The sequence below is a fragment of the Mycteria americana genome, chromosome 3, assembly GCF_035582795.1.
Source record: "Mycteria americana isolate JAX WOST 10 ecotype Jacksonville Zoo and Gardens chromosome 3, USCA_MyAme_1.0, whole genome shotgun sequence".
In the NCBI taxonomy this organism is placed as follows: Eukaryota; Metazoa; Chordata; class Aves; order Ciconiiformes; family Ciconiidae; genus Mycteria; species Mycteria americana.
The window spans coordinates 66,412,304-66,439,018 of record NC_134367.1 but is presented as its reverse complement, the minus strand read 5'-3'; the positions used below and the strand labels follow the sequence as shown (position 1 = coordinate 66,439,018).

The window sequence follows — 26,715 nt, the reverse complement described above, 5'->3', positions numbered from 1 at the left end:
TGTAGCTGGGTAGCATCTCCAAAGCAGGTTTGGCACCTCTCCCAACCGAATGATCCCTCATGGTTGTTCTCAGCGTCAACTTTTAATTAGCCTGGCCCTCCTCGTGTTTGTCAGACATTTGCCACAAACACGATGGCACGGCGAGACCAGGGAGAGTGGGCTGCTGTTTGGCGGGTGCGAGCAGGTCCCCAAGCAGATGGTGGTAGCCATGTTAGGTTAAATAATTAATAGCATCAGAGAAAAAGACACTCTTTTATGTCCAGTAGCTGAAGGTGAGCATGAGTTTTTTCCTGTGTGTGATGTTAACCTTGTCCTGTTAGGTTTAGTTAATCTGAAGAGGAGCAGGATGTGAATTGCCTTGACATAAAAAGAAATATTTTCAAAGCCTACGTGAACACAGTGTTTTAATTTCTTTATTCCTAGAGCAGGGTGTATACTCTGTACAGAATATTAGACATTGTGGGACGTGTCAGATACGTTTAATGGCTGTAGTTTCAACTACGTTCTTCAAACCAGCCATGGTTTAAAACCAAAAATGTAAATTGAGTTTTGGTGTGCATCAGCTTAAATGATTCCTGGCATGGTGGCAAAGCAGGGATCCTGTTAGGCGATGCTTCTGTCTAACTTGAGTGGACTGGGACTGAAGTTTGTTTAGTGCTGGATTGCAGTGTCTTTAAAGGGTGCCAAAGTCTAGAACTGCTTATATCATTATCTATAAAGATGGGAAGAAGGAAGAGTCTTTTCATGCGTACTACATACTGCATAATAATTTTGGGAAAATGTAACTGTGGTTTTATTGATTGGCTTTCCTGAGGGTGTAAATGTTATTCACATTGACCGTGTTATTGATCTCCCACCTCCTTCTTTACATTCGAATCACATCTTCTGCTCCAGGGGTCATCCCTGCCCTGAAGCCGGTGGCAAGTTTCGCACCTGACTCTTCCAGACTATTTTTAAATTGGGTTCCTCCTCTCTTCTCAATAACTTGCGATGTAAATTGCTGTCCCGTTCCAATTCTGTAATAGCACAAGCTGTCAGTGATTAATAGTCCTCTGGACAAATCTGTAACCCAAAGTTGAATTTGGATCGTTGTGTATAGTTTCAAAATGCAGCTGCTGGGATACACGGTAGTTTTATCAACTGTCTTGAGCTGGCGGGGTCGTTTGCTTAGTAGTAGTTAACTACTGATATTTCTTTGCCTTGTTCTTACTGTTGTCTTAATAACAGCTACTGGGGTGTTTCAAGAATGACCAAGCTGGGCAGGACTGTTGATTGTTGCAAGCTTATTGTCTGGGCTGGAAAACCCATGGTATTGCTGCACAGCAATGTATTTTTAGTCTCTGCATAGCTGTCTGTATTTGTTTATGTGGTGTCTCCACTCTCTGATCACGTGTTGGAAATCTCCTATTGGGAAGATGATACGTTTAGAAGCTCTTTCAAAAATATATTGGTACTTTTAGTGTAAGTGGTGTTGATCTGAATTGTGGATGCATGCTTGCGTTGCAGTTGACTTCAAGTGAGAGCTCACCACTGGCAGAAGTTACTCTGAAGACGTGATGTCAGGTTATAGAGCGCGTGATCTGTTCGGAGCTGAAGTGGGGGTGATGGTGCCATAGCTGCATGCTTTTGAAGGTTTTCACATACAAATAGTGAAAGTACTGGAATAAATATTTTTAAAACTAGCATCAGCTGTCTCAAGTCTTAAACTTACACTCCTCCTCCAACTTTTCCCACTTTTACTCCAACTCCTCCAACAAAATATAAACTTCTCTGCAGTTTATATTTTGTGCTAAGTGGGGAAACTAAGGATACCAAAAGAGATATTTTTGCTGTTAAAAATGGTATCTTTCATTTCAAATGTGTATATTAAACCCCTTGTCGTGTTAAAACTTCACTGTTTGTTCAGTTTTCTGAAGTTCTCCAGCTACAGTAGGGAGTAACTACTTTTTCTACAGCAAGAAGAACTGTAGGTATCTGCAGTAGGGATCCTGTAGAAAAAAGTAGGGATCTTCTCCTTTCCATTTCTGGCAAGAAATGGAGGCAGAAACAGCAGACGGAATGGGAGAGGAGAGGGAATGGGAGAGGCGAGGGAAAAAAAATTGCTGTTTTTTTATCTTTTTGTGGATTACCTTTTGATGAACTAGATGGTGATGCCTGTTGTTTGCTTAATGCCCCCACATACTTATTTATTGAAACTACTGCCACGATATTAAAAATGGTGATAGTTGGTGTGCTCACTAGTGCTTTCTGAGGATGTTTGGTGGCAAGGCATGTTTTTCACAGTACTGTCATTTAAACTGTTAGATGCATTTTGCTAGCAATCCAAAGAAACGCAACTGTTGAGCTGTTCATGTTGACTGACCGTGGCACGTTGAGGTTTGGGCTGCTTGTTTGCATATGATTAATAACAAGGATGTTTGCATCTCTGACACTTCTAATCAAACAGGTAGTAATAAAATTTTAAGTTGGCATCCACATGATAAATTTTGAAAGTTCAACCAATTAGCAGTATGAATTTAGGATGCTGTCCTTTCATTTTAAAGACTTTATCGAGAGCCTTTATAAGAAGATGCTGATCACACGAAGGTGGTCTTAAAATTTGTTTTCAAAATCTATTGGTATTTGATCGTATCTGAGATCCACATGCCCATGGCCAGCCAAAGACATTCTCTGGAGATGCTGGGGTACAGATGTTGGTTCAATTGTCTCCTTAGGAGCTTAAAACAGGTTGCTGAATCCTGCAGCAATATAATTATTAGGTGACTGTTACATGGATTGGATGCCTTACTTTAGTAGGAAAATACTGTTTTTCAGGGCTGTTTGTGTCATCATTTAATTGGAACATACCCAGGTTTTCAAATTTTGTCAAAACTCTTAGGGCTTTAGGGACAAATGTCACAACTGCTGAAATCCATTTATTTGTGAACCTTAGTTTTTACTTATCATTTTACTATTGCATTGTGCAGATAATATTTTCAAGGGAAGTTTTTGAAAGTTTCTAGCTAAGAATAAAAACCTTTTTTTTCAAGTTGCTGTGTGAGACAGTGAGCGAGCACTTGGTGCTTGATTTTGGCATGAGCAGTTATATGATCATATGAAGGATGGTATTTTCCAAGGAGCTTAATTTTTTTTCATGTATAGATTGCAGAGTTCTTAGGAAACTAGAGGATGTACTGGCCTTATTTTAAGAGAGGATGTCTCCGAGCTTAAATACGACTCACCTTGAGTTTATTAAGACAGTCAGCAGAAAGAACAAAAAAAGAACTGCCAACTCCTTATACCAGGATAATCCATATATAAATAACAGTATCCCGAAGAGCAATGTTGGGCGGGGAGATGGAGATATGCTACAAGAATTCTTTCTGTGACCTTTAAATAAGTGAAATGAGTGGGGAGCATGTCCCCTTCAGGACACCCGTAAGGAGAATGCAGACTGAGATTAGTTGAAGATGTCTGTTGGATATTAGCGTGGATCCACAAGTGCACAGCTGCCAAAGATGGAATTACAGGCTGAACGGGGAGATGGTTCGGGACAGAAGTTCAGAAATGGCGTTTTTGCAGTCTGGTTTTGTTGGTTTCGCTCCGAGTCCTACAGGATGAATCAATGGGAAGACTTCTGCAAACTGGTCTGTCCATTATTTTTTCCATCACTAATTCAGAAGAGAAGCATCTTCTCTATGGTGCATTGTTAGGGCAAATAAGAGTTGAGATTTTTGCAAAGACTTAACTTACTTGCTGCAGCCGTTGATCGGTTCTTCAGGATAAGCCGCAGCATAGGAGCATTGAGGTGGATTTGGAATTTAAATTGAGAATATTTCCTGGTGGAATTTTAAAAGGGTCTTCCTGGGCAGAGAGAAGAGTACTCTTCTGGGAGCTGACGTTGCCTTAGCTGGGGTTCTGGGGTTCAGGAATGGCCAAAGGGAAAAGGATTGTGCCCTGCAGTTTAAAATCAAACCATGAAACAAAATTGCACATTCGCTAAATGTTTTCTCTTCTCCTGCCTGCAATTGCAGTGTGTGGGGAGATGCTCTAACCAAGAGAAACTGCTGCTTTGTCTGCAGGCAGCCCTGCCCAAATGCTCCCTTTTCTCTCTGGTGCCGTGTTTGCATGACAGAGGATCCTGTGGAAAGATGTTTTGAATTGTCAAAGGAATGAATTAGCTTTATTGTGCTGTGACCTAAATAGGATCATCAGATCAATCAGTCTGCTGCTTTTCTGTCCTCTCTGGCTTAGGTTGTGCTGCTTCTCCTTCTCATCTTCCTCCCTCTTGCCCCTGTCCCCGCCAGGCAGCCCCTTTCCCAGAGCCTGCAGCCATAACCCCTCATGAGCACGAGTAGAGGAGGACGCTGCCGGGTACCCTCTTCAAAGCCATACCTGCTCCGTAATTGCCTGCGCGGAGACAGGCTCCGTGCCCCGGTCCCCTGCCAGTTCCCTGGGCACGGGACCTTCTTGGCTTTTTGTCGCGGTGGCTTTGGGATAAAATACTTTTCCTCCTTTGTTCCCTCTCCCCCGTGCATTCTCCTCCTCCTCTTCCTCCTGATCCCAGGTTTAATGAATTGTAATTTCTCAGTAGCCGGGGAAGTATCGCGCTTCGCCAGGCCGAGGTTGCCCTGAAAGAGGCCATTGTGAGCGAGCCGAGCGGGAGGCAGGAGGGCAGCTGGCTGCGGTGCCGCCGGGGACTGCCTTTGTGGAGGGAGCACTTTGTTCTCCCGAAAGATGCCGGGAGAGGGCCAGCCGGGACCGGCTCTCAGGGAGGGAGAAACCCCTTCTGACCATAAATTATTGACTCCTGTGGTCTGCGGGGGTGCCTTCGCCTCCGTTTAAACACCAGCAAGCGGTTGATGGCATGGGTGAAGGTGGCCAGAAGAGGCATAAAGCTTGGGCACTTGAAAGCACTTGAGACATTCGGCATTTCTTATCTCAGGTGCTTGATGTTTCTTAATGACGGAAGTCTCGCCTAGAAGTAAAGGTGCAGCTTTCAAGGCCGGGTGGTGTTGGTCCGAGCCGGGCAGGAGCCTTGTGACCTGCAGGAAGGGGTTTGTTACCCTCCTCGGGCTCAGTCTCGCCCTGCAGACGCCCGGGTGCCTCTGCGCAGCCCGGGGAGGGGGTGCTCGGGGGTCAGTCCCATAGCCGCTCCCCTCCGGACACCGCGGCTGCTCGGAGGGGGCGGACGGGGGTGGCAGGGAGCAATCCCGAGCACGTCCTACGCGGGCCCAGTCCTGCAGACACGCTGTAAACAACCGCCCTCCAACAGCTTCTTCCCCGCACATCCCCGTGTGAGCTGCTGGAGGGTGGCACAGTGGAAACTTACTTTGAGCGAGTGACTGACGTGTCCGTAAAAAGCAAAGGCATCGATTTAATTGTTTTGAGCACATCTGCTTGCCGACGTTTCTACTTTCCCCTTTGCTTATTGAACAGAGGCTCGCTGGAAGAGCTCTCGCGGTGCAGTTCCCAGCTCGGTTCTATGGTTTTACTTTTTCTTTCCTCTTATCAGTGCTATACAGTTGTTTAATGGAGGATTTTTCCATTGTCTGAATAAAGTCGCTAAGGTTTACAACTCAAAGTTTAGGTTTTGAGATGATGATACATGTTAGTAGCTTGATACATCATTACTTTCATGATCTTGATAGGTGTGCTGGGTTTAGCACTCCTTCATGAAACAGGTGGTAAAATTTGTCTTGATTTGTGGGAGGGAGCAGGAATGGGTTGCTTTACCTATTCTTGTGTTTTGTTTTGTTTTTTTTTTAACTTAGTACTTCCTGAATTTCATACTGCACATGTGGATAGGCTGATGAGCGGCAGTAGAAAGGAGAAAAGTTGATTCTCACCTATTTGTTAGTGTCCCTGACAGACAGCTGCCGCCGGGGGCAGCTGCTCCGGCTGTGGTTATGAACAACCCACGTACATCCCTTTTCAACATTTGCCTTTTTATAAAGCCTCAACTTCTTCAATGGATCTTGTGTGCTGGTGCAAGGTTCAGGGCATTGGGTTGTGAATGGGAGCTGGACAGGAGAGCCCCCCTCCCCAGGGGCTGGCTTGAGATATTTCCGTGGAAGCCGAATGTTTCCAGATTGTTTCACAGGCGCCGATGTTTTATGTTGCCGTGAATGTGGAGGGGTGGCTGTCCCAGATGGCTGTCGCAGAGCAGGTCAGCTGGAAAGCCCCTCTAAAGAGGGGAGAGCAGGGAGAGGAGTGAAGGAATGGCTGCAGCATTTCATGCACGCCGTGCACAAGCAGCCACTCACGTTCGCTTCTCTTCAGGATGTACATGGCCTTTACTAGAAATTAAAATCAGTTTAACCACTCAGGGTTTAAAAACTATTATGATGTGAACTAAAAAAAGACACAGTTTTGCTAATGAGTGTGTTACACATTCGTGATTTTGAGCGTGCTGTTTGGCACTGCGTCTTCTGCCTCTCTCACTTTTTTTGCTTCAATCTCTGACTTGTTAGCTAGGAAGGAGTTTCTTCTGGGCCAAACTTTGTAACTGAAGTTAACAATCCCATCAGGTATGAAGCGACAATTAGCATTTGCTGAAAATCTTCTCCGTATTTTCTGTATTCCTTCTGATAGTATCCCTGTGCGGTGGCAAGTGAGTGTGATCCCTGCTTGTAAGGATGTGGGTGCTGAGGCAGTGCGTTAATATTAACTTGTCCAAGGTGCAGTAGGAAGCGTGCACAGAGCAAGGTCTCCCCAGTCTGCTACCTGTCTCTGAGTCATTTGCTTTTAAAGAACTGATATCACAGTGTGTGCACACCTCCTGTTCATGCTAGGTTTATCCAGCTTTAACAAACTTTTTAGATTTTTTTTTCTATCAAGGTAATTTTAGGTGGGTTTTTTGTTGTTTTGTCTGCTGGATTGGCAACGTTGGAGGCTAAAGTCCTTTATCGGTTTGCATAGTGACTACAATATAAATTTTCTCAAACTGGCCCATCTTTTCCTTCTCAATGTAGAGAGGTGGGCTGTGGAGAAGCACACTTATTTCATGCTTTCAGCTCTAAGAGAACTGCCATTAGAAGCCAATTGCGGTGACAGTTTCTTGTGATGGGAAAAGAATTTTAAAAAAGCTGGATTGAGACACCTTGCTGGATTTCATGGAAGCCAATGGGTTTGTCTCAAGTGGGGAAGAGTTTTTGGTTGTTGTTGATCTAGTGCAGACTCTGAGAGATGCGGATACAAGTAGCCAACTGGTGTTTCCTTTGGGGTATCCCCTCATGGTAGCCATTCTTGATGTTTGACCTCTTTATCAGCATGACCTGAGGGAAGGTGGAAGCAAAGGGGGGTGAGGATGAAATGCAGACATCATCTTATGCATTGTTTGTTACTGGGTTTGAATAGCTGCCTCCATACTGGAGATCAGGGCTTGAGGACAGTGATCAAGCGTTTGTTCTCAGGCAGGAGAAATGCTTCAGGGTGGGTTGAGGATCCAATAACAAAGAGCAACACTGGACTTCGCACACATTGCAGCCCACGGTGAAACCGGGAAGGGTTCCCTGAGCCGTCCAAAGTACCTAGGATCATGTTGATACACAGGGGCTGGACCATGAAAAGGGAACAAAGTCTTGCTTCCCAGGGCTTGCAGGCTTCTGTGAGGTGCCATAAAGACCTCGGGGAGAATCTGTCTCGCTTCCAGTAGCCCAGTCTCCCTCACATGCTAGCTTGAAACTGTCACCTTCCCCTGTGCAAATGCACGGTAGCTCCCCTTCCCACTTAGAGAGGCGCTTCCTACATCCTAAAAAAGATCACCACCACAATAAAAAGAAGTTACCACCTTCTGGGTTTGCTCTCAGATGGCAATGCTGCTGGAGTTAGAAATGAAGTCATTCTGCACTTGCCTCCAGAGTGTGTCTAGCAAGTGTGCATTTAAAGTGGTTTTAATGATGTATGGGTGATGGCAAATTCCCAATGGGGGTATTACTGTGTATGTGATTTTTTTTAAAAAAAAAACCAACACTAAATAGTTATCTTATTATCAGAGTTTGATGCCAGGGTCATTTTTTGTGTAAGGTGCTTGACAGCAATCAATGCACAAGCAGAGGTGCCTTCCCTGCCATTGCTGCCATGGCCCCATGGTCTCTGTCCCTTTGGCAGAGGTGAGCCAGTCAAAATGTCTCTTGGACCAGCAGCTGTTGGAGAGACCTGCTGCTAATGGCGGTTTTGGTGTCATCCCGTGTTGTAATTGTAAAATCTCTGGGTTTGGAAAATACTGATAAAATGCTGATAGTGGTGCATTCAGACAGTGCTGGAGGCACTTTGTTTACGGTCTGTTGGTGAGACTTGGAGTGAAGTTCCTGTGGAGCATCTGCTTTCTACATGCTGCACTGCAGAGGCCAGATCCTGCTGCAGCTTTGGGGTCAGTCTGAGCCCCCTGCTGCTGGCATTTTTCTTTTTCCTGAGGAAAAAATCCTTTTCATTGTTAACCCGAGGGGGGTTTCCTAAGCTTTCTTTGTGAGGGAGGGCTTGCTTCTTGAGCCTGAACATTGTGTGAAGGGCATGCCCTGCTGAGCACATTGATTTGGTGCTTAGCATTTTCTCTAACTTCTGCAAAATTGCAGTTCATTCCTAGGAAGGATGGCTGTGGACCTCTGTACAGATATGCTTTTTTAAGGCGTGAGGATATAATGTGCATCTCAAAAAGCTGGGCTATTTAATCTCTGTGCACAAGTTGCATTTGATGAATAACAGGGTTCTCTATTAGCTGGAAGTAACTCGATTTTGTTTTCCATGTATCTGCTCTGAGATGACGCTAATAAGAATAAATTAGGGGTGTTACTGAATGAAATTCAATATGTAAAATTAGTGGGCTTGATGTCCCGGGCAATGGCAATGACTACGGGGGGAGCAGTGGATCTGGAAGGGTAGGCAATGCAGGGCGCTCCGTTGCACGTTGCGCCCAACTAAAACGGCAGCTCTTGGGTCCTTCATGAAGTGGGAGCGAGAGGGTAAAGAAAAAAGGGGGGGGAGGAAGGGGGAAGGATGGGAGCGGTGGGAAAGCAGGGCATGCTGATTTGCACGAAAATGCGGCGCTCATTTGCAACTGGAAGAGGCGGCGGGGCGCGGGTGCCGGCGGGGCGCGGGGTGCCGGGGTGCCGCCCGCCTCCCGCCCGCTGGCGGGCACCGGGGAGGTGCAGAGGGCGGGGGAAGGTGCCGGCATCTCCCTCTGCTCCGCCGGCAGAGCCGGCTGGCGCGGTGGGAAGGAGAGAAATCACCTGCAAACTCGGTCTTTCTGGAGTAGCCAAACTTGGGAGGGCGAGGAAGGGATGAGAACAACAACTGTGCGGTGAAAGCGCGGGCAGCGAGAAAGCCTCACTTTTGGTCCTGTGCAAACGTGAATAACAATTAACTTTCTTTTCCCCTTCTCCTCCTCCTCTTTCGCATGTTGAAACTGGCTGTTCTCAGCCCACAAGGTTACGTGTGAGGAGGAGAAATTCAGGCTAAAGAATTGTAAAGGGTTTCGTGCATCAGGAAGATCTAGGCAGATTTAAAGTTGTGATTTCAGGAAAGAAAGGCGGAGGGGAGAAGCCTGGAGAAGAGAAACTCGGTGTGCAGAGTTTGAACAGGCTCGCTCTGGAAAACAGTCACCTTCCTGCAGCTCCTCCTTTTTATGGGATTTAAACTCCAGGATCGCAGTTCAACACCTGGAAAATGGTGGTTTTCATCAACACAAAGCTTAAATCTCTCATGAAACTTTTCAAGAGAAAGAGTAAGTAGCTGTGCGTGCTGGCTGTCCTTTCGGGGGGCAGCCGAGTCCTGCAGGCAAGTGCAGTTCCCTTCGGCTTTGCTCCTGCTTTCCCGGCGCCGCTTCTGAAGTTTCTCTCGCTCTCTTCTGCGTTGGGTAGTTTGTAATGTGCGCAGGCAGCCTTGTGAAGCGGTTTAGGACCTCTGCTGCGGGATACTGTGTGGCTTTTGAAGCCCTTTGTGGCGGTGGTTGTGAAGGAGCCGAAGTTCTCCGCGTGGGGCAGCTCGGTGACAAGGCTGGGTGTGCCCGTGTCACCTGCTGTGGGGCACAGGTGTCCTGCGGGGTGCTGGGGCATCCTCCCAGGTCCCTCGGACGTGTGTCTCTGCTTGTGCAGCTGCTGAGCACACGGCTAGCTATGGGCTTGTGTCTGTAAGGCTTGTTCTGAGCCAAGCGTTTGGTGTTCACCTTTAAAAAGCACAGCTTGGCTCAGAACAAGCCTTACAGTTTCAGCACGGCTTTTAAAATCGCGATTCTCCGTTTAATTCATGAGGAATTAGGTCACAAACTGCGCTGGAGAGAGTTAGTTTGCAAATATGCGCAGCGCTTCTGTCGACTAGTTTTGATGACCATTGCTGTGATGGGCAGTAAGCTTTAATTTCGGTATGGCGGGACTGCAGCCAGACAGTGGGCTGGAGGCTGGTGTTTCCCTCCTCCTCTTCCTCCCCCAGCCTTACTCCCCTCCCCGCCGCCGGCTCACCCAGGGGATGTCGGGCAGGTCATTGAAAACGCCTGTCACTTTTTCTGTAATATCGGGGTGATTGATGCTGTAACCAGGTAGGTGGTGACTTCTCAGCTTGTCGTGATTTAGGTTTGACCTCTAGTTAGCAGGGACGGGAAAAGCAGGCACAGGCTGAACGCATATCTGCCTTGCTGCAGCCAGTATGTCTGCGAGAGGGGAGGGGATGCAGGACCAAGCCACCTCAGAGATGAAGAGACCAATCGAAAGTCTTCAAAAACCTTTTTCGAGGTCTGATGCTAATCTGAAAAAAGTGAGGAAGGGCAGTGAAGAACACACACACACACACACACACACACACACCCCCCGCCCCAGGTCCTTTTAGGACAAAAGAGGCATTGAGCATGAGGCTATGGATAGGTTTTGAGGTGAAAGGCGTAGCTTTCGAGTACCGATTATTTCCATCTGAAATGATCCCGGCAGATGCACAGTGGTGTTAGGGAAAGAGTGGTTTTTCAGATGACGGGAGGCTGTTGCCTTCATTTTGCTTCTCAGTTTACACACCTTCTCTGCTACCATGGAGGCATCAGGCGAACTTTCCCCAAGGATGCTGCAGGCAGCGCGGGAGCGAGCAGTGCCCAGGCAGCAAGGAGAGGAGAGGAAGATGTGGAGCTGGCAGCCGGGCTGTGCCAGCAGGGCAGGGGCTTGGGAGGCAGCACAGCTGCAGTGGCTTTTTCTGCTTTGGAGAGCTAAAAGCAAGGATGTGCAGCACGCTGGCTGAAGGCCAAAGGGTGCCTGGGGGATCATAAAATATGACCCCCAACTGCCCTTTTCCTGTTATTACAGGGTGGAGGGATAAGGCCATTCAACTGTAGAAGTTTTTATTGATGATAAACTTTAAACAAAAGGTAATGGCTGTCTCTCGGGGAAACATAAATGATAAACAAATCTTAGCATTATGTGGTTTGGCTGATTCATTACTAGACTGTCTGTAGGGAACCTTGAACTTGAGCAATGTCAGTATTTTATTTTCACGTGTGTATTGGCTGAGAAGAAGTGGCCAGAGCAATCCCTCTTCAGTGCTGTTGCGCTCTGAGCAGTATTTGCCTAGGGAGTTGCTGTTGTCCAAATCTGCTTTCCACTCATGGCAATGGAAAGTAGCTAATTTGTTGGCTTCACTGGAATTTTTGTTCCTGGTTTGAGCGAGCATGAGATCAGAGAAGGTTATTTCCCAATACCTGTCGTAATCTCTCATGGCGACTGTCATATTCCCAGGGTCACCCTTGAGCAAGAGGAAGCTATCCTGCAACACTAAGCACTTGGCGGGATCAGGGGACAGGGAAACTGATCTCGTTTGTGAAGACTGGGAGCTAGAGGGGGGGGGAAACAGAGCTGCAAGCTCACGGTAAATACAACAGCAAGTATGAATAAACATGGGCAGGGGGAAAGGTGTTTTCTACATAACACAGGAGGAAAAATTTAGACTAGAAATGAGAGGAGGGTTTTTAACTGTCATGGAAATGAGGTTCTAGAGGGTGTTTTGATGGGACTACAGTGGCAAACAATCTTTTTTGTTTTAAGGTGATACATGACAAACTTATGTGTGGGGTTTCATGATATAGCTATCTACAATAGCATTTAATTTTCTTACTATTGTCTCTCTCTGCAGCTGTTTCCAATCTAGATGAAGAGAGTAGATGGACTGTGCACTACACTGCTCCATGGCACCAGCAGGAAAATGTGTTCCTGCCCTCCTCAAGACCACCTTGTGTGGAGGACCTGCACCGACAAGCCAAGCTGAACCTCAAGTCAGTACTGAGAGGTAAGATGCTGCTGCTGACGCTGATGTGTCCTAAAGGGACAGTAGTGTTTGCCACAGTCTTTGCAAATGTATCCAAATTGCAGGCTTTGGAAGAAACTTATTTTTTGTTCTGCCTGCAGTACCTCAGGAACATTGAGTGGGGTTTACCCACTCAAATGTAGAGTTAGGGGGAAAATGCTTTTGCTATCAAGAGGTAAGGAAGTGTGTTACCTGGCAGAGCACTCTAGAATGGAAAAGGGAAAAGCCTGGTCTCTTTTGGGCTGTTTCCATTTAGTCTTTGGAGTGTTTCCAAAATGGTACCTTCTGTTTCAGTAAGTCCTGAGTTACACTAACGTATAAATGGAGTAAGAACCACATCAGAAGTGTTTCATTTGGTGATTTCTTTTGTTGTTGTACAGTGTCATTTCTAGGGATGTGGCTATTTGTGAGAAGTTGGAAAAGGCATTGAGGGCAGAGAAGGAAAATGGGGAACAGGGCACTCGCAAGGACTCTTTCTGTGGTGAAAGTGCTCTCTTGCAGAAGGATACAGTGGTTTTGGGGGTGTTTTTTGGTTTTTTTTAAGGACCAATTTTTACCCTTAGTACCGTCATCAAGGGTGTACCCCTACGGTCTAGTGTGGGAGATGTTGTGTTGTGCTAGTGCAGCCATGAGGACAGGGGCAGGCAGCCAGTGGAGAGGGCGGCAGAGCATCTGTCCCAGGGCCAGAAGTAAAGTTTAAAATTACAGCTTAATGTCTGTGTTCTGGAAATGGTTAACCTAGATTTTTCTTTACATTGGCTATTTAACAAAGGGGGTTACCTTGCAAAGAGCCGACCATTTCAAGTCCCTTTTTGTTTCAGCAGGAACTGCAGGTACTTGATACCTTGCAGAGCTAACCTGATTTAAAAGAACATTGTAATTTTTGTTTGTTTAACCCGACATTTCTGCTTTTTAAATGTGCAGAAAGCTTCATTTTCTATGTGTGAATAGAGAAGTGTTTGGCTGCCTTGTTTTATTTCTCTTGCAGTTTCTCCAGTTAATTGATTTTCACCATCTCTTACTAGGTGACTTTTGTTAGCATTTAATAGGGGAGTCTTGACAGCCAGTGTTATTAGCTCACGCATGGCTCGGCAGATAGCCTGTGTGTCCTCTATACTTATTATTGGATTAATGCATTTGTGCAGCTCTTTAGCCTTGAAATGTTTACTGTTCACTTGCGGGCACACTTACCAGTTCTTTACAAAAGAAAAATATTTGCCTGCTTTAGATTAGAAAGAGCACTGCTTGTGGTTAGCTTTTTGTAACTTTAACTACTCATTCTTATATTTTTCTGTTCTCTGTTTGGGGCTATTATCAAAGAAAACTGCACAGGCTAAAATAGGCTAAATAAGGCTGCTCTAATTTTCATGTGTTTTGTCAGAAATGTATCTACTGCAGTTTCATCTTCTATTTCAATAAATTTATATCTAATATATTTGTGTGAAACTAAGTAATATATGCTGCTTCCCCCAGCTTACACATCTGAAGTTATTTTGGTCTGCTGGGATTTTTCTCTAGAGCTGCTGCTCTTTATAAAACAAAAGCTATTGTACTACTACAAAAGTATTGTACTACTACAACTTACCAGATAGCCATTTGTGTTAAATAAGCTGGCTTGTGCACATGGCGTAGGACTCCTTGGTAATGAAGTGAATTTCAGTTTCATGCTTTCGGGGTAGTAACTGAGAGAGAGAAGAAACTGTGATGCCTTCACCAGACCTCAAACTACTGACGTAGTCAACAAAACTCTGCTCTATCTATCTATCTATCATCTATCTATTTTATCGCAGGCTCTTTCCGTAGGCCATGTTTATTCCCTAAGAGCAGTTTTAAAATAAGTCCTTGCTGTGGCCTGTAGCTGCCCTGAGTAGCTACAGCATGAATTTAACACCATTTTCAGTAATTTCATTCTTGCCTGTAGGGGCTCCGAGTAGTAAGAGAGGCACTGACTAAAGTTTTATCAGTTTTACTCTGCTGCTGCTTCAGCCAGCACTGTGAAATCAGGAAGGCACTGGTGCTTCTGATCACATTTGGAGGATTGGGTTAAAAGTTGTGTAGCCAGAGCTGAGTTTCATTCTGTGTAAAAGCGCTGTAGAAATCGTGACATGATTGTGATGACTGCTGAACTGCTTTTCCACCTGCTGCTTTGGAAAAGACAGATTTTTCCAAAACTTCTTAATGGGTAGGAAGGAAATTGCCTAGTGCTGTGTGATTATAGCATAGAAGACCTTGAGGGAAAGTAGCCTCATGAGAAGTACCAGTGGGCTGTTATGGAAACTTTAATTCTGCGTTTTTTGGCCTCACGATGAAGCTTGCATTTTGACATCTTTTTGCTGTTTCAAACGCGTTGGTTGAGGTGAAGCATGGGACAGTAGAACAGGTGTATGTGACTTATTGTGCTGCCCGGGCAGTAGGAAATGAACGATGTTGGGTGACAAGGTGCACCGTACTCCAAGGTGATGAATCCCCATGTTCTCCAGAAAGCATCTGCACGAACTGGAAGGAACAAAAGCAAAATTAATTTTTTGTGGTAAGTTGGAGATGAAGTAGTGGACGTGCATGGCATGGGAGAAAAACTTAGGTTTAATAATAGGGGAAACTTCCTCACAGTAAGGATACTGAAGTGCTGAAATAAATTTTTGGGGCTCTGAAATCATTGGAGGTTTTTAAGAATAGGCGAGAGAAACACTACTCAGAAATCTTCTGTGTATATTTGATCCTGCCTTTAGAAGAGGTAGTGAAGGAAGAGATAACCTCTGGTGGTCCCATCTAACCTAATAATGTGGTCCTGAGGGCTAAACTAGTAGCTACAGTTCAGACCATTAAACCACACCTGTTTGAAAGTTTTCCAGTCCTGTTCTTGTTCGGATTATGAGATCTGACGCTGCTGGTACATAGCAAATCGATTGCAGACTATTAATTTGTTAGTGCATTCATTGCTGCCCCAGTGAATGAAAAAAGTAAGTATAAAACTTAGGTAACAAATAGCAATTCACACATAGAGCACAACAGTCATTTAAACCACCTGTAAAGATACTGAGTGTATAAAATCTTTCAGAATAATTCAAGCAAGGTATTCCTTTCTGTCAAGGTGTTTTCATGCATCTGATACAAACTAGATAAAATCTTGACTAGCTTCTAGGATAATGCAAGGTCAAACCTATTTATTCTGGTACAATTTTAACAGCTCAGCAAATTTTTTACAGCATGGGTCTAGCTAAAAAAACTGGTGAAATAGTTAGGACACTGTCTGTTGTCTAGAATAAACTTTTAAGCACCACTTAAGGAGCAGAAAAGCTATTATCGCTGCTTATTCTTAAATTTGGTTTAAGAATAAAAAGTTAGGGATAGAGATATTAAAATGTATGATATCTAACCTGTCTTAAGATAAATTAAGTACTCTGCCTGGTGATCTCTGCATACCTTTACAGGAAGCAGTGTTGTGTTTGGAGGAGGAGATTTTTCCTTATTTTTTTGTGCAGTTGATTATTTTACTTTGTATATTACATATTGAAATGTCCACTGCTTATCGCACTGTGGAAGTGGATGCAGCATGTGATAGTAGATGTTGCATGGAGAGAATTTTTAGATTTTTGTACTATCCTTTTGAAATCAAGGGAAAATACTGTGCCTTTCCTTTACGAAGCTACTTTCAATAATAAATGGTCAGATCTTGCATTCACATTTGTTCATAACTGAGGTAAAGCTATTTATCCCTCTAGGCATGCAGGTGCTCAGGTGCCACCTGAAGTTTTAAAACAGTATTTTCCAGTAATCTGAATTAGAAAATGAAGCACTTGGAAACTGGAAGGATTGTGATGCACAGTATATCTGTTCTCAAGAACTGAAGTGCTTTATGTAACATATTAAAATCTAAAGTTGTCATTGACTAAAATCAGTGGCTTGAACATGTTTAACCCAGGCCGTGTTACTACATTTTAAATGGAAGCTCTTGGTTGGCTTAATCTGGTGGCTAGAGCAGAAGAGCAAATTCAGCTGCACTTCATAACCATGGTACCATTCCAATATGATTTAAATGTTTACAAAATGATGCAGTTCTTTGGTAGGGGTGGTAGATCCCGTTATTGTAAATGTTTTGTTTGCACTGGATAAAACACGTTCTCCCTTTCTCTGGGGAAGCAGCCAGGACCTTCCCGGTGGAGCAGGTCGGGTGACACGTTGGATGTCAAATGTGCCATCCAAGGCACCTGTTTCCCTGCCTTTGGGGCCAAGCTGCTCTAACTGGCCTTTCTTGAGAGTTGATCTTAAGTGGCCCCTTCCTCATGTTTTCATGGTGACCTTATGTTTTCCAGCATACAAATGTTCAGATGGAAACAAAACAGTATTGACCCTTGAGGCGTCTTGTGTGACTTTGTGCTCCATGTCACTGTTTCTTCCTAGAGAGTCATGAAAATGAGAGATGGAGAAGACAGGTGGGGAGGAAGAGCTGAGGCTGTGCATGGGGTCAGGATCCCCAAATCAATCCTACGCCCTTGCACTGTGTGCTGTGCTCCAAGGCTGAAGGACTGGCAACATGAGACTAAACAAGTCAAGCAATACTGAGGGGCTGGACCAGCTCTGAGAGTCTGCTGTGGACAGTAGCAGAGCTATGAGTTTAATGTTGCTCAGAGTGGCATTAGTTAATTTGTTTTAAGGCAGACCATTATCTGTGCTGAAGGGCCAAGTGCCACATACTGCAGTGTTTCCTACAGCTTTTTTGGTGCATGAGGCCAAGAGGTTGAGCGGCTGTTCAACCAGAGTCAAGAGGGTAGCACCGTAAAACAGCCCCTGGCCCTGACACAGCGCACTGACAGATCTGGCTTCTTGCTGTGCAGCATGGTTGTGTTTAAAGGACCTGAAGTTCCTAAAGTATAGTGGTCTTCATCTGGGAGCACAGATACAACAGCAGTAGTATATAGCAATGATGCAAATATTTGGGTATGAAAAGTAAATTGAGACTAATCCTCATTTTGCTAACTGCACTATAATCTAAAAATGCCAAGCAATAAGTCATGAAGCACGAAGATGGGGAGGAGACACAGCATTGCTATAGTGTTGCTTTGCTTAACTGCTTGGAGTGTGTCCTAAGTGTGCCTGTCTACGTTCTGGACAGGTTTGCGGCGCTAGCAGTGTGTTCACAGGTGTAGGTCCAGTGTCCTAAAAGGAAAACCTAAAGTAATCTGGAATGCACCGGCCTCAGGTAATCTTGCAAACCATGATGAAGTGAAGGAACAGGAAAAATTTTCCTGTCACACCTGAACTCTCCTTCGCTTTTGCATTTTTCGAACTATCCTATGTTCTCCCTCAAATGTGGATGTCAGTTGGTTGGAGTGATGGGAGGCAGAGAAGGGCATATATGTAGCCTGATTTCCAAGGGGCAGTTATCTTCCAGTTCCAGCAATTAGCATTGTAGAGCACTTTTGATATAAAAAACAAAACAAAAACAAAAAAAAAAGAAAAATGGGGGAGAAGGATGAGCCCCACTGTTGCGTGTTGTCATTTGTCCATGAGTTGGGAGACGACAGGCATAAAGGGAAGGGACAAAATAACTGTGATAATGTTAAAGAGCAAACACAGCCAGGCTGAAGTGGTATTAGGCTGTCAGGAGATAGCCAGCTCCTGAAGGGTCTCGTGGGCACTCTCTCTGCACGGTTCAAATTGCAGATGAGGGGCAATGTCGTGTCAAATGCCGCTGGTTACTGCCCGGGCTGGCTGTCCTTTCCAGCAGATAACAAGGTGTCAGATACGTACTGAGGAAGGTGTTACCTGTGAATAGTGGAAACAGTCCGTGTGCGGACTTTCATACTCCTTTTCAGACTATAGCTGTGGAGACCTCCTGCACAACTGCCTGTACTTTGTGCCTCTTTTACCCCAGGGTAATTGTGTTGACTCAAGCTATGTACATAATATAGGGCTCATTGTTCCAATGTCTGCGATGATTCATTTATTATCTCATCTTCAGAAGAGCTGGATTTGGCTGACTGTAGCTTCTGTTTAGCTTTGTTGGCCAAATTCAAGGAATGTATTTAAGCAGCAGTGATTGAAACACTTGATTTGTTTTCCAGAAGACATCTGGTTAGCATTGTCAAATAAAACCGGATTTAAGTAGTTACTCATAAAGCCTCTATTATGTCTTGCTGCAAGACCCTCCAGACAGGTATGTGTTTAGCCTTTGTTTTCTCAGTGCATCTGTCAGATCACTGTTCAGATGAGCAATATTAGGGTCAGCCCTACTAGTCGATAATCCTGCTGAGAAGATTATGGACTTAAAATAATCTTATGTTTCATTAAAGAGCTGCAAAATAGGGGGGAACTACTTCATATTAACAATAGGTCTGGTTCAGGTTCAGAGAGATGTCAAGATGTGAGCTCCCTACCAACTGGAAACCTTAATGAAGTAAGAGACCGTTAAAGGGTAGGGGTAGACCATATGTTCTGGAAAGGCCTTGGAGCTGTAAAATCAAAAAATAGAAATCAACTTATTTCTCATTATTTTAGTTTCAATAGTCAAGTTAGTACCAGAGGTTCTGTCCATGTATCCTGCCCTTTTACTGTTCCTGAATTAATTCACAGTACGTATGTTGATGGTTTTGGCCAAGTTCCATACTCCAACTGCCCTTTCTAATAAGGAATTTTTAAAAGTGAGTATTCAAATGCAACTAAGCAGAATTTGACCGGGAGTCTACACTGCATGTGTTTGAAAGATGCTCTTATGCTGAAAAATTGAGCTACTCTGAAGCATTTAGGTTCCCTATTTTTAGGTTTAGTTAAATAGTGCAGTGCTGAGTGTAAAAACATAGAGAGTGGTTATGCGTAGATTGATTGCATGATATACATGATAAGTGGAAGTAATTCCAGTGAAAGATTTAAGATGAAAATTTGTTTCAGAGTAATACTCATGATACTATTTTCTTCTTAAACCAGGTTAATGTGTTTTCTTAATGTTTTATGATACAAGTCAGAATCAGTAGGAAGATTTAGCTGAAAGATTATTGAACCTTACCCCATTTCAGATCTGTGCCTTTAGTGGAGAGAAGAAATTTGAACTGTTACTGTCCGTGGTGTAGTTGTTTCAGTGCTAGGAAAAGCAACTCCCATCACAAGGAATATCAGCCTTCTGGTTATTTCCCTTTTTGCTTTTCTTCCTCCTTCCTCTCTTGGATTGGGGTGTTATACATGCTTGTTTGCAGCTTTTTAGATAGCTTTAAGTTTAACATTACGTGTCCTAGGAGAGAAAAAACAATAAAAACTCCCTTCATGTTTTTATATTAGCTGTGTTCAGTTGTCTAAGAAACAACAAATATCCATAAAAATGCTAGAGAGAAAGCGAGGATAATGCATGTTTGATGCTGGCATTAAAATCAAAAGGAAGCAAATAAACTGTTAAACTTAAGACATCTTGTCACCACTAAATGTAGTTGTATAACACACTCGCAGAAATTTAAATTAACTCAAGACAAACGGTGATAATTATTTTGAGCACTCCCCAGTGACAGCTTGTTAACAAATATAATTTGTAATGGCTGTTGCATTTTGGTGCCATTAGAAAGGTTTTTCTGTATGGCTAAGTCATGCAGATTACCTGGGGAATTAAGGGTGGGATTAAATGTATTTGTTTTTTAAATGTTCAAGAGAAGAAAGGAAGGAATGATCCACGTGTTTGCATTGACTTAACCCTGTTAAAGGTATTTGCACATTGCAGAGTTCCTTTTAGTTGGGATCCTCCTTAAAGACTTGCATCTGATTTGGACCCTTGAAAATAAGTCTGACTGCATACTTTCTTTCCTTCAGTGTTACACTTTCATGCCCCATCCTTGCACTGCTACAAGCATCTGTACGGCTGAGCCCTGAAGCAGCTTGGAGGAGCTGGTCTGGAAGGGTGGGCTTCCCAGCCTGGCTGGGCATCCCGTTACCACGTCAGGATGCCCTTCCCAATGAGACAGTGAGCACTTGTGCGTTGGAGGGAATAGACCTCACACAAATACATTTGGGACACTTTCAGTAAGATTTCCCTGAAGTATCCAACAGACTTCATCGCGGAGTCCAACAGCCCTCTGTTAGCGTTACCTTCATCCCGTGGAGCCCAAGACATCTTTGTTTCGGGGAAACTCCGCACAGCATCTGTCATTAAAAGCTACTGTGTGGCTGGGCTTGGCTGCTTATTCAAGAGCGGGAACACACATAACAGTCTTTAAAAAAGTCTGATAGGCCTTTCTTGTTACTCATCAGGTAAGAAGGCCTTGCAGTAGACGATTAAGTTTTGCTGATGGGTTAAAAACTTGCTGCTTCATATGGCACTTGCTTGTGGAAGAAGGGTGTTGGGTACCAGTGTTCGCTGTCTCCAGGCTTGTCTTATGCTTTTCTGTATGTACTGATAAAGATAAGGATCTTAGAAATAGTGATATAAAACTGCATTTTGGGGGAAGAGAAGGGGATAATAGGGAAGGTAGCTGGACTGGCAAAGGCTGGTATTAGCAAAAGCATCTAGATCGAGCTGTTGAGCAGAAGTTTTTTCAGCTGGGCTGCCACGGTACTACATCTGTTGAAATTCCTGACCCATTAAAACGGGAGTCTGAACAAAACAGCGAACTGGGTATATCACAGCTGAAGTTCATGAACTTGCTTTGCAGTCAGCATTGGTTACAGTTCAGTTGTTACACAAGTGCATCATTGCTGTGGCTTTACAACATATTTTAAAGCTTTGATATAGAAGCACTCCCTGTGATAGTCAAGTTCTGCAGATGATATGAGGATTTATACATTTAAGGGAAATGGGATTTGATCCAAGCTGAGTGAATTTTTGGGAGGAATATAAAGTGGTAGAGGCAAGCTGTCTGCCTCGTATTTAGATCCAGGGACAAAAATAGATGCTGCATTGGAATTAAATTGAGCTGCTTTTTTTAAAGTCATATTTAGCATGAGATACTTGTCAAAAACAAGATTGCCTTTGTACAGTTCTGCTTTTATACAGCCTGTTTCATCCACACACAGAGCGCTGTGCATTCTTATCCCCAGTTTACAAATGAGGGACTCGTAAAGAGGCACAGAGCAAAAGGCAGTAATTTTAGTTGGCTTTACTAACCAGAGACACCTTTGAACTAGGGCGTCTGTTTTAATTACGGTCCCAGGCATAATCATTCTCGACAAGCTCTTTATCTTCAAAAGTTACCTCCCTGAAATTCCTCGGTTGACGGTGTAGTCCAGAGTTACCCTGGTCTTACCCATGTTTTACTACAGCGCTGCAAGCAGGCAGAGAGGCAGCTGTGCCCTTTGAAGGGGTCCCGGTTTGGTAGGTGTGCTCAGAGCATGTCTCAGTACGCACCAGTACGACGGTCCCAAGCAAAGCATCACTCTGGCTGTTACATTTTGGGTGGCAGCCTTTGCCTAGTGTTCAGGGCACACTTAGGAAGTTGGTGATTTAGCCTGTGCTCACCTCGTCCTTAAAGAATTTAAATTTGTATTTACATGAAAAATACTTTAACTTGCAGCCCTTTATTTTAAGCAACTGTTGAATGAAAAGCACATCATCCTCGGAAGTAAAGGTGTTGAAATCCCTGTTACACGCTCCTGCCCCTCATGAGAGGGATGCCTGCAGCATTGGACCCGGTGTTAGTCGTTACTGGTGTGGCGTGGATGAGAGTTAAGGCACCTCAGGTTCTTCCTTAGTTGGCTTTGTCCTGAGGTGCTTCACGTGCTGCAGGCAGAGTGCAGATACCCGACTCTGAATTTAGGAGGCACACACGTGAAATTTAGGTTGTGTCATGTCTGTCTGTAGATATAAGTTCTTGACTGAATCTACCCCAGAGTGATTTGCTCCAACGCAGCAATGCCAGGTGGGGAATCCAGGTCTTCTGACACCCACGCCTGTCTGTTACCAGCCCACGAGGTCTTAGTTGTCTCGGCTCAACTGGAAAAACAAATTCAAAATATGCATGAAGTAAATTAAAATGATACGCAGTTATTTTTCAGCTTTGAAACAGAAGGTTCTTCTAAAAAAGCAGTGATAAAGTACATATTGTGATTGTTAAAGTGCAGTGTCACCTATAAAGTAATGGGTCATTTTTAAAAGTTTGCTTTTACAAGATGGATGTATGTTGTGCTACAGTCTGTCTGGTTTTAGGTGAAATTTTGAAAAGCTACTTGTAAGACAGTGTTTGTAGTTGTGACTTAGGGAGGAACATGGTTTGTGGGTATTTACAGAAAAAGAGGTTGGCTACAATGTTTAAAGATTAAAAAAAAAAATATTTCTGACCTCAGGGAGTAGAGCAGTTTTCCAGTGATATGTGCTGTGCATGGATACATGTGTTTTAATATACTAGTCAGCAGATTTATTTCTGTAGTTGACAGTTTAGCTGACTCTTGCAGTTAATAGTCTCTCTCTAGTATCAAAAAAAAAAAAAAAAAGAAAAGGAAAAAATCCCACTCTACAAAATACAAGTTACAACATGAAAGGCTCTGCCAGAAAGTCGCCCTGGCTTCAGCTGAGACAATTTTTCAAGCATGCAGATGCAGCTGTCAGTTCGTCGCTTGTCCCTTCTTGCTGACAAGGAGACAACAGGAGGTGGTGCAAAGGCAAGCGCAGCGCGTGCTGGGCTTTCCCCTTTCTCCCTCTGCACCGGGGAGTTTCTGTGTCAGCGGCTTTGGGCAGTGCCTCTGCTCCTCCGGGAAGCTGCCCCTCGTCCAGCTGGCGTTTTCTCTTTGGGTTGTAGCAATTGGTCTCAAGTTCTAGACGCTGTTCTCGGGTACGAGGCAAATTCAGATGTTTCTGGGACGTTATCTTTCTGTCTTTCATTGCTTGACCCATCCAGTGGGATGGCTAGTTATTCCAAGCAAGTTGGAGCTATTTAGATGTCTGAAGAACCTTGATGCCAAATTTCTAAGTTTATGCTTGTGAATATTGCGTTAGTTTAATTCTCAGCACAGCAATGTCTTTACTGGTTACTAATAAATACTTAGAAACACGGACAAATAGATTTTTTTTATATTAAACTCTTTATTACATGCTTGTGAGAGTGTATCTGAGCGTGTACGTGTAGATGTAGACAGCTAGAGGGCTTAAGGCCTGATCCTGCAATGGTCATGTGAGCAGTGTTTACTTATACAAGAAATCTCATTAGGGCTAATTTAGTGACTGATGGCTGCATGTTCAGGCCTGAGGCATGGAGGACTGGTCCAGGCTGGTGGCAGAAAGCTGTGTGCTGCCGCTGGGGCCGCACCCTGGGGACACATCCCAGGCTCAGATGGGGTCCAGCCCTGAAAATCAGCACCTGGAGCCTTTCTCTCTGCGGCCAGGTCAATATGGGGCACCCTGACCTCAGCAGGGAAAATAACAGTTTTGTGAAGAAGCCCATGAAAAATGACACCTAGTCTTGCACAGTTCTTTTACAATTGGAAAAAAAAAATTATGGAAAACTTCTGAAACAACTGTGAATCCATCTCCCTCTGACCAGTTCTGCTGCTGGCAGGGCGATGCATATTCCTTCATATAAACCCTCAGGATACTGCGACTAGTTTTAGTGGTAGGAAGCTCAGCAGGCACAAAATGTTACCAAAGTCGATTAAAGGAGAGGGAAGGAGCCAATGCATCCAGTGCCCTCCCAGCCAACCCAGCCTTCCTTCTGTCGCGGAGCAGTGCGGTGTGTAGGTCTGACTAAGCAAACAAGGTAAACATTAATCCTGGTTTTCCACGGTAATAGCATGTCAGACGAATTACTGAGGTATCAGTGCTGTGCCTTCTGTTCACTCTGGTGATTTGTGGCTCAAATTATCATGTAAGAGTATGGTTTCAAGCTGTTGGAAAAGCAGTAAATCACCTCTGCATGCAAGACTTGCTCCTGTGTGTTACCAGCTCAGGGTCAAATGCAACTACATGCGAGTTCCTCATATAAAATGAAGAGGAGATCTGGGCTGACAAGCCTTGGAGGTAGATTCATACATTTGGCCTGGCTGCCTGTCGCAGGGGCCATAAGGTTTTACATGGAGAGGTCGAGTTATTCAGAGCAGCGCTGAATTCGGTGCTTGTGGCTCAAAACTCTGGTGCAGAATTGCGCTTGGCTTGGTTGAGCCCTCTCTCTCAGCATGGTGCTGCTGGTACCCACACGTTCCCTCGCTTATTTACCTGATGCCAGGTTTTAGCAAACCCTGCGGTAATGAAATGCTGAGCCGACGTACAAGTGGTTGGGTATATGGCAGGGACTCAGGCATAATGGTATTGGACACTGACAGCTTTAATGCATTTTCTTCCGTCATGCATCTCCTGAACATTGTATCTACCCTGTTCTAATAACTGTGAAAATGATGGGGAGGGGGCCTTTAAAAGGTTTTTGACCACGTTTCCCACACACTTTCTTCATGCTTAACCAAAAGCACCCTGTGAACAGCGAAATTCAACCACAGGCAAAATTTGCTTCTCTAAGAAGGGTTTAACTTGTACCACATAAGCGGGGATAAATTATATTATAATATAATCTGAGTACAGTAATTTTTAAGCAAAACTTATAATACAGAGGAGGTTTTGAAATGTAATGTATCACTAGTATAGTAGGAGAAGGACAAGAACTAATCTATGGTTTTACCTAGCCAGAAAAGCAGTTGCAGGGCAGCAGGAGATGACAGGCAGCAGCCCTGCGCACTCAGCCCCAGAAGCAGTTGGGGGATGAAGGGGAGGTAGTTCCAGCCTTCGTGCCGTGGTACCACCCAGTGCAGCCACCGATTGCAAGTGCCAAGGCAGTGGCTCTTTCCTGGTCCTCCTGGGCAAACGGTCAGTGTTTGTGTAAACAAAACTGGTTCATGTGGGGCACAATAATATTATTGCACAGTTCAGATCAGCTACATGCAAGATTATGATTTTGAGCTTGCTCTGCACAGCTCAGGTTCGCTGCAGATTTGAATTGGCAGGTGCATCCTCAGGAAAGGGTGTTTGTGTCCTGCCTGATGCAGTCTCCTGGGGTTTGCCCTGGCAGTTCTTAGGCAGAAATAGGAAAAGGCTGTCACGTTTTTGTATATTGGATAATGTGGGTAATGCCAGCTCTGCCGCTGGGTCCAACCAAGAGCGTGTATGTCCCTGGCTCAGCTCGCACTGACGTATTGTCACATTCTTAAAACTGAAGATTATTAATAACTGGAACTGGCTGTATCCTTCTATTACCTAGTCAGCTTCCAGTTGCTGAAATAACTTGCATAACTGTAAGAACGTTTTCACTAACTCAGTGTATAGTGCTCCTCTCTGTTTGGGATTGGGACAAAGTATTGCTCCTCTGGGAAAAAGGAAACGTGTCTGGAGTCTTTCCTAGAGTAAGTATTTCTGGCTTCTTGGGTATATTTTACATAAATAAAAAAACATTTATCTGAAAAATACAAACCTGATTGCTTACAGAAGACTGTGTGCACCTTTAATAATAATGATGAGATGGGGGGGGTGCCTCCAGCTAGAGCAGTTTTTAAACAGCAGTTGCCACCCTCGGTCTGGCAGTGACAGTAGCTTCAGTTAGATGCAATGATTGACCTTGTGTTGCACTTGTGGGCTGTTGCAATGTGAAATAGAAGATACCTGTCTAAAACCTTGGCTGAGGTTTGTTGGCCTCAGGTGCCGTTCACAGTGTGCGTTTCCTGCTGTGCTGCGAAACGTACTGTGACAGTAAATAAATGGAATAGCTGTTCTTGGGGACAAACCACCTTTTTGTTGGTGTGGTTCGCCTGGCAGTTTGTAGAATTCCCTTGGCTTCTTCAGCAACGTTGCTGCGATAGCTCCTGATGTTACATGGATCTTGTGTTGTGGACAAATGGAGGTTGTGAGCTTGATAAACTGCCAGTTTTTTATTGTCAGTCCCCTTGAACTTGCAGTGGACTTGAGACCTTCAGCAGTGTTGACTTCCTTAAATTTTTGGAGCTCTTCTGGGCTTCATGAGGTGCACTATTCATCATCTTCATCTCCTTGGTTAGGAGAATAAATAAGGTTAAGCAATTAATCTCAGAGGGTGCATCTATCACGCTCCGTAAAAGCCCGTCGCCCTTGGGGTGTGCCATGATGCCTGATGTTGGAGAGTCATAGAAGTGGCCAGCCAGGACCCTGGGCCTTATCCCAAGAACGAGAGGAAAAATAACTGCATTCCTGCATATCCCTTAGGTTGTCTTCATGTTTGTTTGTGGTGATTAGCAACTGATCTGAAGGTAAAACTTGCAGTGTCTAAGCTGACAACTTAGCGTGTTAACCCATGCTACAAGTTGACGCAAGTCTTTGGGCTGTCTTGTTCTGCCGCAGCCCGCTCATCCCTGTTGATTTGTAGCTCAAACTGACAAACAGCCCATCAGGGTGCTCACATTTGTGAGTGTTATGTGCTGGATCTGGCTGGATCCAGTGCCAGATTTGGAAGGGTGGTGGAGGAATTTGTTTTACTGCGGTTGCTGGCAGTCATTTTTCACCCCCCTCCTGAAGTCAGCAGCTGTTTGCCAGATGTGTGC

General features: G+C 44.4%; 1 protein-coding gene across 3 annotated transcripts in view; it reads left to right on the top strand.

Moving 5' to 3' along the window:
• Window positions 1-26,715, top strand: part of NHSL1 (NHS like 1) — a 189,103-nt gene that overhangs the window by 119,747 nt on the left and 42,641 nt on the right. For all 3 annotated transcript variants that reach the window (XM_075498828.1, XM_075498827.1, XM_075498829.1), the window contains exon 2: window positions 12,085-12,237. In XM_075498828.1, coding sequence (XP_075354943.1) covers window positions 12,085-12,237 — 153 coding nt within the window. The remainder of the gene's footprint in view (window positions 1-12,084; window positions 12,238-26,715) is intronic.